Source organism: Phyllostomus discolor, chromosome 9, assembly GCF_004126475.2.
Source record: "Phyllostomus discolor isolate MPI-MPIP mPhyDis1 chromosome 9, mPhyDis1.pri.v3, whole genome shotgun sequence".
Taxonomy (NCBI): Eukaryota; Metazoa; Chordata; class Mammalia; order Chiroptera; family Phyllostomidae; genus Phyllostomus; species Phyllostomus discolor.
The window spans coordinates 93,857,871-93,872,478 of record NC_040911.2 but is presented as its reverse complement, the minus strand read 5'-3'; the positions used below and the strand labels follow the sequence as shown (position 1 = coordinate 93,872,478).

The window sequence follows — 14,608 nt, the reverse complement described above, 5'->3', positions numbered from 1 at the left end:
TTTCCAGAACCCCACCTTTCTTCTTGAGTTCCCTCTTGTGCTTTCAAAATCATATGTGAAACCAGGCCCCATTCCTTTCTCTTTAGGTCACCAGATTCCTTTTTTGGGGGTTGGCAGTGGCGCCCTAGCCCCAGGACCCGGGAGGGCATGTGAGTGGCGGTGGGGCTGGGATTTGCTCCGTGTGCCAGGGGGATTTTCAGTGTGCCAGGACTGGGTGTTCTGCTAGTCTTCCCCTCCCCTCCCCTCCCCCTCCTCCTGCCCCCTCCCTCCCTGCAGACTCCAGAAGCCCCGCGGGTGGAAGAGAGCTCTTACCCAGGGGAGGACAGCCTCCAGATTGCCCCAGCTGCCTACTCGTGGTTCTCAGCTTCCCTTCCTCATCCCTCCAGCCACTCCCAGGGTCTGAAGCTCCAGCCCCATCTGAAACACCCCTCCCGCTTTGAAGGAGGCTGGGCTGGCCCAGGGGGTTATTTTGGGAGCCGCTTCTGAGATCCAATGGCCTTGTTAGGGCAACACTGACCTTTCCGTCCGGGGAGGAGGGCAGGACTGGAGAGGGGCGGGGCAGCAGCGGGGAGATCGACAGTCCCGCACACCCACAGGGTGGAGGAGAAGGGGGCCAGCAGGCTGCAGGAATTCAGCCTGGGGGGCTGGGACCGTCACCGAGGGGAATTTCCCCTCTTTGAGCCGGACTGGGGATCCCACCACCTATCCTTTCACTGTGCTGCTTAAAGGAATCACAGTGTTTTTCCTTTTGGCTCCATGGAAGCCAGACTCGGGACACTCGGTGGAGGCTCTGAAACTTTCCTCCCCACTTCCTAGCTGGCAGCCTCGTCTGGCTGGCCGAGCGGGGGCCTCCCAGGCATGGCACTGACCAGCCGACTCAGTGCTGACTTGGCTCCTGGGCTCGCTCGGCCTCTGGTGGCACCTTGCTTTCCGCCTGCTGGGGTGCGGTGGTGGTGAGTGGGGGGCCCAGCCCTGAGCGAGCTTGGAGAGTGCCACTGGCACCCCCATCACCCTCTACCCCCAAGCTGGAGGACAGTCAGGTCGTCGGGGGCTATGATGAGATGAGCGGGGGCCGCTTTGACTTTGACGATGGCGGGGCGTACTGCGGGGGCTGGGAGAACGGAAAGGCCCACGGGCACGGGCTGTGCACCGGCCCCAAGGGCCAGGGCGAGTACTCGGGCTCCTGGAACTTCGGCTTTGAAGTGGCGGGCGTCTACACCTGGCCCAGCGGAAACACCTTCGAGGGATACTGGAGCCAGGGCAAACGGCACGGGCTGGGCATAGAGACCAAGGGACGATGGCTCTACAAGGGCGAGTGGACACACGGCTTCAAGGGACGCTATGGAACCCGGCAGAGCAGCAGCAGCGGTGCCAAGTACGAGGGCACCTGGAACAACGGGCTGCAGGACGGCTACGGCACCGAGACCTACGCCGACGGAGGTGAGCCCAGGCTGGGGCCGGCGGAGCTGCGGTAGGGGCCTGGCGGGCCAGGGAGGCTGGTGCGGGGCGGACACACACGGGGCGGTGGGACACCGAACCAGAGGGCCCGGAGGTCATCTGCCATGTGGCCTCAGGCAAGCCTCTCACTCTGCCTCCCTCTGCATCTGTTGTTGTGTTAGGAACCATGGGGCCAGTGCGGGCTATTGGGAGGGTTGGCAGGAGTGCTTAGCTCAAGGCCTGCCATATAAAGGCACACTCAACACACATTCATTCACACGTAACTGCTGCTGTTTGCACGCTAGGTATGCAGTCCGCTGCAGGATATACACCAGGCTGCGCTTTAGAGGAACCGGGGTCTAGGCTCAGCTTTGCCATGGGAATTATCATCAAGGAATAGATCATGAAGTATTCATTCATTCACTCATTCACCCATCCACCCATCCATCCATGCATCCTTTTATTCCGTGCGTATTTCTGTGATGCCTCCCATTTGCCAGGCACCCTGAAAGGGTTAGAGATAAAGAGGAATAAGGTACAGCCCGGGGCTTCAAAGACAGGCTTGCAGATGAGCCACGGTGCATGGGTAGGTACCGAGTGCTGTCGCGGTAAAGAGAAGGATGCTTTAGATGACGTGACGTCTGAGCTGGATCTCGATGGGAAAACTGCATTCGGAGGCTGGGTGTGGGAGAGAGAGGAGGGAGAGGAAGGTTCAGAAGGACCAGAGGACTCAGTGGGTTCGGGAAACAGAGAAGAATTTTTTTGTGTGTGGCAAAACAGCCTTAGGAAATGGCAGAACAGATATCACCACCTGATCCCCAGGGTGTTACTTTGGAGATATCACTCATCGGGACCTCAGTTTCCTCATCCATGAAATGGGAGGCTTACAAATATCCACACTGCTCAAAATATTAGTCAGCGGACAGGCAGCAGCGCCTGTCTCCACGGTCAGAAGCAAAGCCAGGGGTCCGCCCTAGACCTGCGAAATCAGAATCTCTTGAGGGTCGGCCTAGACGTCGGTTTTAAATTTGTCCAGCACTTTTTATGCACATTAACAGTTAAGAAGTAGTTCTTCAAAGTCAGGGGCTCCCAAACTTTAGATAGTGGGCCACGCTGGCCTGTTGCCTGTTTGGGGGCAGCTTGTGAGCGGACAGTGATTTCACATTTTGAAATATTGGGGGAGAAAATTAACACTATCTTGTGACTCGTGAAAACTCTATGGAAGTCCCTGTATCACATCATCAACTTTATCTGTTGGCCCAAGAGCCTGAGACTTACCGTTCAACTCCCCGGGGACGTTGTCTCCTGCTTCAGGTGTTTGTTCCATTCGGGTTCCTTCCAGCTCGGGGTCACTCTGCGACATCATCTCCCTCGCGTGCCCTGTCGGGAAGAGGCGCTGACACAGATAACTCGGAACTATGGCTAATGAAGAAATATACCTACTTGGCACCAGTGGGCATTTGCTGTATATTAAATGCATCGCTAGTCTGCCCCCTTTATAGCAGAGGGCAGGAAGTGGGCCGTCCGGCAGTGGACTGGGGTGGGGCAGGAAGGGCGCAGTCAGCCCAGGGCGGGGGGTTCGCTCCAGTGGAGGCCTCTGTGCGGAGAGAGAGAGAGAGAGAGAGCCGTCTCCGGTGTAGGATGGGCCCATGGGGCTGCCAGCTGGTGGGTGTCCGGCCAGGGCCTGCCCTCGAAAGTGTCTGGATGTTAACGAGGTTGCGTCCCTGGAGTTTCTGTGTGCACAAAGGTGGTGGCACAGCACTGGCTGGAACTGGATCCCACCGAGGACAGATTCTGGCGCCGCGCTTCCTAATTCTGCGACCTGAAGCTGTTTGCTGAACCTCTGCCGTTCAGTGCAGTTCAGTTCCCCGGATGCTCGTGCCCAACACTGTGCTGAGTGCTGGGGACGAGCAGCGAGCGAGCCTCCGTTTCTCCGGCTTCAGTGAGATGCAGGTGACCCGAGGGCCCGCCAGGCGCCGGTTACCTTTGCAAAGAGGTGCACAGTGCACGTGTGCCAACTGCTTCTCCCTGTTCTTCTCCGCCGTCTCCAAACCAAGTCGTGTGTGTGTGTGTGTGTGTGTGTGTGTGTGTTGGTGCCTGGATGTGAGCCACAGGGACACACGTTTCCAGGAAGCTCTGTGATGATCTCCCAATACGTTTAAAGGGGGAGAACCCATTCATTCATTCATTCATTCATTCATTCATGTGACCAATGTTTTAGAGCACCAGCTATGTGTCAGGCACCACCCCACTCGAGTTCCAGGGGCCGAGGCAGTGCGTAAGCAAGTCCTCAGGGAGCTCCCTGTCTCGTGAAGAGCACAGAAATAAACTGGAAAACAAACACATATGTAATTTCCAGAAGTGACAAGTGTTATGAAAACAACAGCAAAGAAGGAAGAGGGTGATGGTTTTGGATAGGGCAGTGTGAGAAGCGGGTGGAGAGCGCTAGAGTGAAGACTTCCTTCCAGGGGGCGGGAACGGCCATGGCAAAGACCCCGAGACGGGACTGGGCTTGGCGTGTCTAAGAAATAGTGAGAATGCCGGGGTGTCAGAACAGAGTGGCGGAGTGGAGCTGGCCAGGGTTGGTGCCGGGGATGTGGGCGGGGGCCAGCCTGGGAAGGCTTTGCGGGGGCCTGGGTTTTATCCCGAGTGTGCCCCGGGGAGAAGAAGACCTGCTCTTCTGGGTTCCAGAGGCCCAGACTCTCTTGCTGAACAAGTGAGCCCCACATGCGGGCAGCCTGGAAACCTTTCAGACCCTTCCTCCCAAGCCACGCAGGAGGTGCGACTCTCCAAAATTAGATGTGGCCACTGCTTTGGAAAATCTCTTTAATCAACCTGTCATCGGTTCCAGAGGGTTCGTTAAGGACCTGCCCTGTGCCCCATCCTGGGCAGCACGGAAGGGAATGTGGACAAATAAGATCCTGTGATTAGGAACGGCAGGGAGTCAGATGGCCCTGGGTCATGACATGTCCTGGCTCGGTCACATTATTTAATCTCGTGGAGCCTTAGTTTCCTTATCCATAAAATGAATTTATCCTAATCTCTCCTAAGATTTCCCATGGGACAAAGGGGCCCTCAGTAAATGGTAGTTGCTTTTATTAGTATTAACTATCATGAATTCATTCAATAAATTTATTGAGTGACTGTTATGAAGTCCGTGCTATACTACACTGGGTGGGGAGGGGGTGGGACTGGAGTGTAGAAATGAAGAGAATGGAAAAGGTGCCCATCTTCCAGAGGACCTAACACGAAACTGTACTACAGTGTGTTGGGTGCCAGGCAGGGGTGTAGTACCGGGGACTCAAGGAGCAAGGCAGAGGCATCGAGCCAGACTCGGGCATTCAGGGAGGCTTCCTGGAGTAAGCGGCAAGCCCGACTCTGAAGTCCGGAGCGAGCCGGGTGACAGGGATGGAAGAAGAGTGCTCCAGGACGAGAGAACGGAGTGTGCAGAGCCAGGAGGTCCGAAACTTGCCATCCAGCTGGATGTCCAGCTGAAACTTAGATGTTATCCACAGCTTTGGGACGTAATGATCATAATGATCAAAGGGACCGCGTGCCCCGTTTCTTCCACTCCCCACCTCGCCTGGCAGTCAGAAGTCACAGGTGCCTTCTCCAGACCAAAGAAGATAGCAGTTTTCCACGCTGGAGGTGTGAACCCAAGAAGAGGTGGCAAAGTCAATTTAGTGGGTCATGACCTGCATTTTTTTCAGTGAAAGAATAGAAAATATCAGTGTTTCATAGACAATAAGATCAAACATTGTTTCCTGAAATATGTGCTCAGGTGAAGATAGATATGTGTGTATGCAGTGTGGGGGGGTATAAAAATGTCTGTTTATGTGTGTGTTAGGAGGTCATGTGTCTTTCTTACTGAGATCATGGTCAAAAGGTTTGAAAATCACAGCTCTAAAGTGACTTGACCTGGTGTCTTCCTGGAAGCCCCTGCCTTTCCCACCTGCTCAGGCCCTGGGTCTCCTCCATGCTTGTCTCTTTGGCTGGAGGTTTCGCTCCCCAGTCTCCTAGTGGGAAGAGGAAGGTGGTCCAGGCAAGGGGCTCTGGCCTCCTAGACCCTGCGGTAAGCCTCTTGGCACCCCTCCCCTACCTACAGCCCTCATTCCTGCCCTGACCATATACAGCCTCGCTAAAAACAGCCGCTGACTTGAAACCCCAAAGCAAGCCCACTGTGGAGCCCTCAAGTAGTCACAGCGTCCTGCGTGGCTGCCAGGCCGTTCCCACCCCAGAGACCCACAGACCTCAGGACTAGAAGGGCCTTGGTGACCTTTGCCCTCCGAGGTTCTTGACCTGGGGCCCGAGCCTTGGCCTCGGAGGCCTGTGACTGCCCTGACACGGAGGCACAATGTGTGCATCTGTGCTTAGTGCCCCCCTGAGCTCCCCCACCATCGATCTGACTCAGTGCTGCCCTCCACAAAATGCACAGTCGGAAACCAGGCCCAAGACTGACTTTTTTTTTTTTTTTTACAAAATAAAGCTAATAATAACAATAGCTAACATTTGGGGAGTGCGCACGACCTGCCCGGTGCTGTTCTTGGTGTGGGGGGCACGTGTTATTTAACCTTCCACAGCAACCTTACGGGGGGTGTGCTGCTAGTACTCCTGTTTGTTTATTTTTTTTTACAAGGAAAAGTTAAAAGAATCGGTTTAATTTACCAAGAAGAGACTAAGGACTGAGTTAATCTTCCACATCAGATGAAAGGTTTTAATTTTTAATTTATTTTATTTTTAGATAACACCATTTGTTGAAAAGAAAAACCTGTACTTTCCCTTGTTCTTGTATTAAATTTTTTTTTAATTTCCCTCCTGCCTTTTGGCAACCATCAGCTTGTTCTCTGTATCTGTGGGCCTGTTTCTGTCTTGTTTTGTTTATTCCTTTATTTTTTTATATTCCACATAGAAGCGAGATCATATGGTATTTGTCTTTCTCATATTTCACTTAACATAATGCTCTCAAGATCCATCTGTGTTGTCGAAATGGCAAGATTTCATTCATTTCTGTGGCTAAGGAATACGCCATCGTGTGTACGCACCACGCCCTCTTCACCCACTCGTTCCCTTTTGGACGTCTGGGTTGCCTCCGCGTCTTGGCTATTACTAATAACGCTGGAGTGAACACACAGGTGTGTGTATCTTTCTGAAGTAGCGTTTCTGTACTGTTCAGATAAATACCCAGAGGTGGATTCCTGGATAATATGGCAGCTCTATTTTTAATTTTTTGAGGACTCTCCATACTGTTTTCCATAATCTGCATTACCCCTATTTTATAGGTGAGGAAACTGAGACACAGATTAAGTATTTGCACTCACAGTCCTCTAGCTAATGAGAGACAGATAGAATTTTGATAATACTAAGTGATAATTAAATATTTCATGATATCAGTATTTTAGTAAATGATAAATAACTACAGAGCATAATCAGAACTAGCTACATAATTTGGGGGGGCTGGTACAAAATGGAAATGTGGGACCCCCTTCTTCTAAATCATTAAGAATTTCAAGGTGGTGACATCAGAGCATTCAACCAAGTGTAGGGCCCTTCTAAGCCCAGGGCCCTGTGCACCCACCCAGGAAACGTGAATGCCCATGAACCTGGCCTTGACAATGGCCACAGCAACTGCATTTACCACCTACTGAGTCTGGACTGTGTACCAGGCTCTGTGCTAAGAACCCTATGTGCATTATATTACTGAGGCTTCTTACCAACTCTCTTACCTACTACACTAGTGGCTTTCCAACGTTTGTGACGGCAGCCCGCCGTGGGGTGTCACAAACATTGTGATTCTGCACATTGTGATTCTCCGCACACACACACAAACGTAGAACCAGTCCTCGTGAAACCATATTCCCCTTTCTCCAGGCAGTACTTGCCATTTTCTCTTTTATTCGATCGCGTTCATAGATCTATTATTCTACCTCGTTGATATCTTGTTTGGAGAGTTAAATGGTACCCCCATATATATAAAAACTCTTATCGAGTTTGGCATCTGGTGAGCGCTTTTATTTGATATTTGTATGTTTAACTATAAGAATGGGGCAAAAAAACCCGAGCATGTTCTAAATATGCTTAATTTTTTTTTTCTCCTGCCCAAAGCTGATAACTTGAACTCATTTTCGCCCAGCTGACTCTGGAAATGGAAGCTGAATGAGTTTGCCGGGATAGAGTCCCAAGCAGCAGCGCCTGGCGTCACACTGTCTGGGCCCATGATGTGTGTTCTTTGAATCAACTTGACCTCCATATTTATCTGTTTGATGGCTCCCCAAAGGAATATTCTTCCTATTGATCTATTTTTTTTTTCTATCTTTATGCCAATACCATGCTGTCTTGGTTACTGGTGTCTTATAGTAAATTTTAAATCAGAGTAAATCCTCCAACTTTGCTCATCTTGTTGAAGACAGTTTGGGTGATTCTAGGTCATTTCCATTTTTTTTTTTAAAGTGCCATACTTGCACTTGTGATTTTTTAAAAGATTTTATTTATTTTTATTTTTTTAGAAAGGGAATGGAGGGAGAAAGAGAGAGAGAGAAACATGAATGTGCAGTTGCTGGGGGTCATGGCCTGCAACCCAGGCATGTACCCTGACTGGGAATCGAACCTGCGACACTTTGGTTCGCAGCCTGCGCTCAATCCACTGAGCTACGCCAGCCAGGGCACTATTTCCATCTCTATATATATTATAAAAGCAGCTCATTGATTTCTACTACAAGGCCTGCTGGGAGTCTGATTTAAAATGCATTAAATCTATATATCCATTTGGAGAGAATGGGCATCTTCATAGCACTGAGACTTCCAGTCCACGGACGTGATGATCTTGCATATCCTTATTTTTTCACATCTTCTTTAATTTCACTCTGCAATGTTTTGCAGTTTTCAGTGTCTTGCATATCTTTTGTTAAATAAAATTAACAAGTATTTTTTATGATATTGTAAATGGCATTTAAAATTTCATTTTTCCAATTATTGCTAGGTTATAGAAATACAATTAGTTTTAAACATTGACTTTGAATCCTTTTGCCTTGCTAAATTAATTTCTTAGTTCTAGTGGGATTATTATTATTATTTATTACTTATTTTTTTTAGAGAGTGGGGGGAAAGGAGGGAGAAAGACAGGAAGAGAAACATTGATGCAAGAGAGAAATATTGATAGGTTGCCTCTCATAAGCACCCTGACTGGGGACCGAACCTGCAACCCAGGCAGGTGTCCTGACTGGGAATCAAACTGGCGACCTTTCGCTTTGCAGGATGATGCCCGACCAACTGAGCCATACCAGCTAGGGCTTTTTTTTGTTTTTGATTTTCTGATTAAGAAAAACATCTTTTAATTGAAAATTTCTTGATTGCTGTTAAAAACCAAGTGTAACAGTCCTAAGAGAGTCTGAAGGAGACACATGGTACTTAAATACTCAGGGCTTAGAGTAGTGAGATCTGGGTTCAAATCCCAGCAGTGCCACTTCTTAATTCTACGAACATGGGGACATCATGTAACTATTCTGAGCTTCTATTTCTTCTTTCCCATTAAGGATGTAAACATCTCCCTTAAACTATGATTGAAACAATGAAATGAGATAATACGTAGTATAATGCCTATTATATAGGAAAGCGGAAACACATACTGTTCTTTCTGTATTTCTGTGTACGATCCAAAGGGAGAACTAATTCAGGATGGCCTGCACCTCAGCTGTCCCTGCTTGGGGGAGAGAATATTTCAGCACAAAAACTAGCTTTTGACTTTGGCGCAGTTAATAAGCCAAGACTTTGATTCATTTAGTTCTGCCTTGAGTGCTGCCAGCGTGGATGACATCCGTGCCAGGCACGATTCCATTTCGAATGTAGCATCAGCATAATATAACCTCAAAATCTCATGCCCCAGCTCACGGCCAGGGGTCAGCGTGACAGCCGGCTGAGTTGCTGTCACGCCACCTCCTTGGCATTATCGGGGACCCCAGGGGTCCCAGCAAGACAGGGAAGTGGACATAATTACTCTTTCCTCTCCGTGACCTTGTTTTCTGTGATCCACGTGTCTAACTGGGCAAGTCCCTCCGACGTGCCCCTGTCCAAGGCTGGTCCCCTGGGATTCATCAAGTGTCCAGGGCCTGTTAAATTCCATGTCCCCAGCAGCTGCTCCGCAGACCAGCCCTTGCTGAAACACCCTTGCAAGGAATGTCAAGTCTCGTTTTCTCAGGGCCCTGGTTGAGGGTGGGGTGCAGAGTACGGGGCTTGCTTCCTGCCATAGGCCAGAGTGTCATTCTGTTGTCTCCTGCCCTTCCTGAGCCAGAGCAGCAGAGCAGGTGGGCAGGCAGTTAGGCCTGTTCCTGAGCGCAGTATCCAGGGCCCCTCCTCACGCCTGTGTCACCGAGAGTTCATGGGTCCAAACCTAGCTGACAAAATCCATGGAGCGGTCCAGGGACAGTGGGACAACGCAACCCCCTCCTCCTGCCATGTAGGTAGCGAGCCCCTTGTGGCTGGAATATTCCAGCACGTGCTGCTGATGGCCTAGAGCGGGGGCCGCACACTGATGCTTGCCGGAAATGCTATTTGGCATGTGCGACAGTTTTTATTCCTTTTATTTTTAATTACTTTGGAATCCTTTATGGATACCATCTGCACAAAGTGATCCAGTTTCACAGCATCGGTGACAAGACAGCCTGACACTACGGGCCCTTGATGAAATGTACAACACAAGGAGCGATGTGACGACGCCTGTCTAACATTCCCGCCAGGAAGGGTGGAGAGGGGCCACTTCACGCAGGGGCCTGTCGGCCACTGTCAGGATTTGGCTCCTACCCTGAGAAATGTGGGGACGCTAAAAGTGACACGATCTGACTTTGCTGAAAGGGATGCCTTTGGCTACTGTGTTGAGAGAACCTTTCAGGGAGAGGAGGTGATGCAGAAGGGGAGGGGCAGGGAGACCCATTAGTGAGTTTGGGCGACAACACAGGTGAGAGGCCGCAGTGGTGTGGACCCTGTCCTGTTACAGCAGAGGCGGGGAGAGCTCTGGTACAGCCACAGGTTTTGCTGGTCGACTGGGTGGGGGAGCAAGAGAAAAAGGAGTCGGGGTGGTTGCATGGCTTTGGACTAAGCCACAGGAGGATGGCACTGTCCCGAACTGAGACGGAACAAGGGTTCAGAGAGGAAAGGTCAGGAGCTCAGTGTTGGACACCGTGGGTGACAGATGCTTGTCACGGGGACATGCCATGGGGACATGAGGGCTGTGGGGAGGACGGCACACAGGGGGGCCTGAATGACCACTGGGGGTCCTCCTTCTAAACCCACTTTCCCCTGGGTCCCTTTGCCTCCCCACTCCACACACCCAATTGTTTCTAGTTTCCAAGGCCCAGGGGGTGGCTGAGCTGTCCGAGTGCCTGGCAAAGAGGCCCCACCCAGGCCACAGGACCCAGGCTGTCAGCACCCAGGCGATGTCGCCTGGTTAATCCCCTGCTTCTTGTGCAAGCTGTGGGGTGTCATCTGGGGCAGCAGCCTCTGGATGTGGGGGTGGCAGGAGCCCTGCGGGCTATGGGGACTCATCGTACACCCCTGCAACCCGACCCTGCTCCTGGGAGCTGGTGACATTTGTCATCAGCTCCTCCACTTTGGGTCTTAGAGTGGTGATCCTGGGAAACCGGAGACAGAGGAGCTTTGATGGGCGGCAGCATTTGGGAGCCACGGGAAGGGACTTGGTGCCAGCGTGCGAGCCAGCCAGCAAGCTAGGCTTTGGGATTGTTACGGGGAAAACAGAGCTTAGTTTAAATGCTCACCCAAAGGGACCATTCAGCTCACTCAAAGCCACGCCATGAAGTACAAGTCCACTAAAAGACCCACCCACACTCATATGGAAGGGAACCTAAGACATTTAAAGTGAACAAGAGCCCTTCGACAGGGTTTACTGAGTGCCTCATATGTGCCAGGTAGTGTTCTCAGTGGCGAGGACAGTGGGAAACAGCTAACCTTTTAGTCTATTTGTTATTTGTACAGGCTTGTAAATGAGTAGAAAAAAGCCCAGAAGGATCTAAATTCCTAACAGCGGTTACCCCTGGGGAGATGGTACACTTCAAAAAATATTCTTCTATTGTTAGAATTTTATGCAAGAGAATATGTATATGTGTGTGTGTACACATAGACACACATGTGACTTGTAATTTTAAAAAGTGCCCTCCCCCTCAACACATAAATGACATTTATATACAGACCTGCAGGGTACAAGATGTATTTGGGGGCTCTAAGCAGAATTCTCTAGAATCTAGGCTCAGAGCCCAAAAGGTTGCTTTTGTTCCTCCCCTTACTGGGGTATTCAGCTCTTCAAGGCAAGAAAGGACTAGAAGAGCAAGCAAGGCAGGAGACCTGTTCTTTAGTCCCAGCTAAGGCTGGCTGTGTGGCCTTGGGCAGGTCCCTCTACCTCTCTGTGCCCAAGCTTCATCCTCTGCGTAATGGGGGCTGAACCACGCTTGCTCCGAAGGGGAAGTCAGCTTCCTCCCTCTGCACCCCGGCTAACTGACCGTGTCTGCCTGGAGGCGCGGGGAGCGGAGACAGCACGGCCGTGCTAGGAGGATCCGGACTTGCGATCCAGTCGCAGAAGTCTGTTGTGGACACAAAACGGTGGGGAGGTGGCCCATGTGACAGACCACGTGTTACCTTGCACCACCAGGTCCCCAGGGTCCACTCCAGCACGTTGCCTGCTGGCAGATGCCAAGGACGTGGCTGCACAAAACACGGGTGCTGGCCCCAGTTCCTACCAGCTCATGGGAGCCCACTGTTACATTTTCAGGAATCGTGCAAGTCGGCTGTTCGCCAGTCGGTAGCCTGACTGGCCACGATGGGGACAGTTCTACGATGGAAGCTGGGGGACGCTACACATCAGGGCTGTGTGCTTATTTTCCCAAAGAGCTGTCTTACCAGCGTGCCACTGAACATCGTGCTATCACGAAATGCCCTTTTTTCCTCCTCACCCAGATGTAGGGTGTGCAGCCATCCTGCTTTGCCTGGAAACTGTCTTGCTTCTAGTGCCGAAAGCCCCACATTGTGGGAAAACCTTCCGCCTCAGACAAACCGGGATGACCGGTCCCCCTGCAGTGCTTCCGGCGCTGCAGAGTCCGAGCTCGCCGCTGGATGACCTACGTACTGCCCACTGCAGCCCCACAAAGTCAACTTGCTGTGCTTACTTAGCTGAGCAAACACAGAAATGGGGTTCACTGGGTACCCGGGGAGCCACACTGTGCTCCCCAGGAGAAAGGAACAGCGGAGCCCTGGAGGTGGGGGTGGAGTCTGCCGTGTTTAAGAAAAGGCTGGAGCGCAGAGACTGCGGGAGAAAGTGGGGCAGGTGAGGCCAGAGGGATGGCGGGCCCAGGCCACGGAGGCTTCACAGGTCAATGAGGAGTTTGGACTTCACCCTTGTGCTAGATGCTGCGGGACCCCCTCAGACCCCCTCAGACCCCTCAGGACCAGGGTCTGCATCCCCTCAGCAGCCAGAACGTTAGCTGCGGACGGCTCATAGCGGGACATTGCTCCCTGTCAAACAAAGGGAGGTGCCTCCCTCCGGGGCAACCCACAGCTGATGCCTGGTTCATCCTGGAGTACAAAGACCTGGCCTCCTCGCTTTAATCCTGGACAGCCCTGAAGGGCCAGCTCCAGAGACCCCCATGGGATTAGTTGAGGCCTTGGCTGTAACTGCTCAACTTCTGCTGTTGAACCCTGCTTCCCTACCTTACAGGTGTTCGATCTGAGGGCACTCAGCACAAAACCAACCCCATTCAATCTCAGTCTCAGAATGTGTTTCCTAGGACCCAAGACAATCTTCCCTCAACGCTCTGGGAAAACATTGTGAGTGGGGGTAAGCAGATCCGACCTGCATCTCACAGAGGAAGCGAGGCTGGCGGAAGTGAGGGGTAGGTTGAGTTGGGCATCAGGAGAGGCAGGGGACCAGGGAAGCTGCTGCTGTGGTCAGCCGGGGAGGGCGGGTGAGGCCTATAGGAGGTGGATGGGTGGAGCCGGAGAAGTGGGGGAATTACAGGGATATTCAGAATCAGGTCTATCTGTTTCCAGAGCCCAGGCAATTTCCATTCTCTGCTGCTCCCTAAGAAGTCTCAGGCTTGACTTGCTTTCTCTGGGATGCTGGGTTCATGGTCTTTATCAAGGTGGGTTAGAGCCCAGCTGGGATGGGACCCCACACTTGGGAGGACCTGTATGGGTGTCTGTGGCACAGGCAGGTGTGTTCACCACCATGTGCACTCCTGGTGTGCCTGCTGTGCGATTCTGGTGTGCCTGGACGGGAGCCCCTGCCCCCTGGACTCTCTGGCACTCAGTCCCCTCTGGGCCATGCTGCACCTCAAACCCCATCTGAAAGCCGTTGATGCTTCGTGGTCCTGCGCTCACATCTGAGACCGTGTGCGAGGACACGGGGAAGGACCAGGGGTGGCCGTCAGACAAAACAGGCGAGATACAGATGAGACAGCGGCCACAGGAGACACGTGACGAATGCCTGCAGCAGTGAGACTTCGGAGGAAGAAGGTGGCCTGGGAGGGGTCCTCGAGAAGGCGGCTCTGAAACTGGGCTTTGAAACTGGGTTTGGGGAGACAGATCTGAGAAGGTAAACTGGGTCAAGGTCAGGAAGATACTGGACTGTTAGGTAAGGACTTCCACAGGCAGTGGGGGCCCCTGGCGAGGAGCTCGTCCTGATTCCTTTCTCTCCGTCTCTGTCCAGTCCCCAGGGGCACTGACATTTGGACCTCAGACGGTTTTCTAGAAACAGGCAGGGGTCGCTGGCCAGAGAGGGCAGTGTTCTCAGTGTCCATGCTGTATATGGAGACAGCGTGCTGGTCTGGCCCACAGATTTCTCTGTCTCTAAGTGAACTCTGCATCTCCTAACTCCCTTTGGGCTTCTGAAACGGTCGTGCTTTCTTCAGGGCTGAGGTTTGGGCGAGGACTTCCGAAACTTGAACTCACAGGGATGCTCTCAGACTCAGGGTGGTGCAGCAGAGAAAGCACTGATGGACACGTGTCGCTGACCGCCACTAGCTGCCACACATACCACGGGGTCACGGTTTTCCCAGCTCTAAAATCAGAGTGACAGCGCTATATCTGTTAGCATATACAGGGGTGGCAAAAGTAAGTGCACAGTGGTGAGTGCGCAAAACACAGGGCTTATTTTTGTATTATTAATTACTGTGGT

The 14,608-nt window shown here is 52.0% G+C and overlaps 1 protein-coding gene across 1 annotated transcript in view; it reads left to right on the top strand.

Annotated features, from left to right (window-relative positions):
• The first annotated feature begins 281 nt into the window (after positions 1-281).
• JPH2 (junctophilin 2) overlaps positions 282-14,608 on the top strand; it is a 60,679-nt gene continuing 46,352 nt past the window's right edge. Inside the window, exon 1 of the mRNA XM_028524500.2 lies at positions 282-1,440. Within this exon, the coding sequence (XP_028380301.1) occupies positions 1,062-1,440 (379 nt within the window). The 5' untranslated portion in view covers positions 282-1,061. The remainder of the gene's footprint in view (positions 1,441-14,608) is intronic.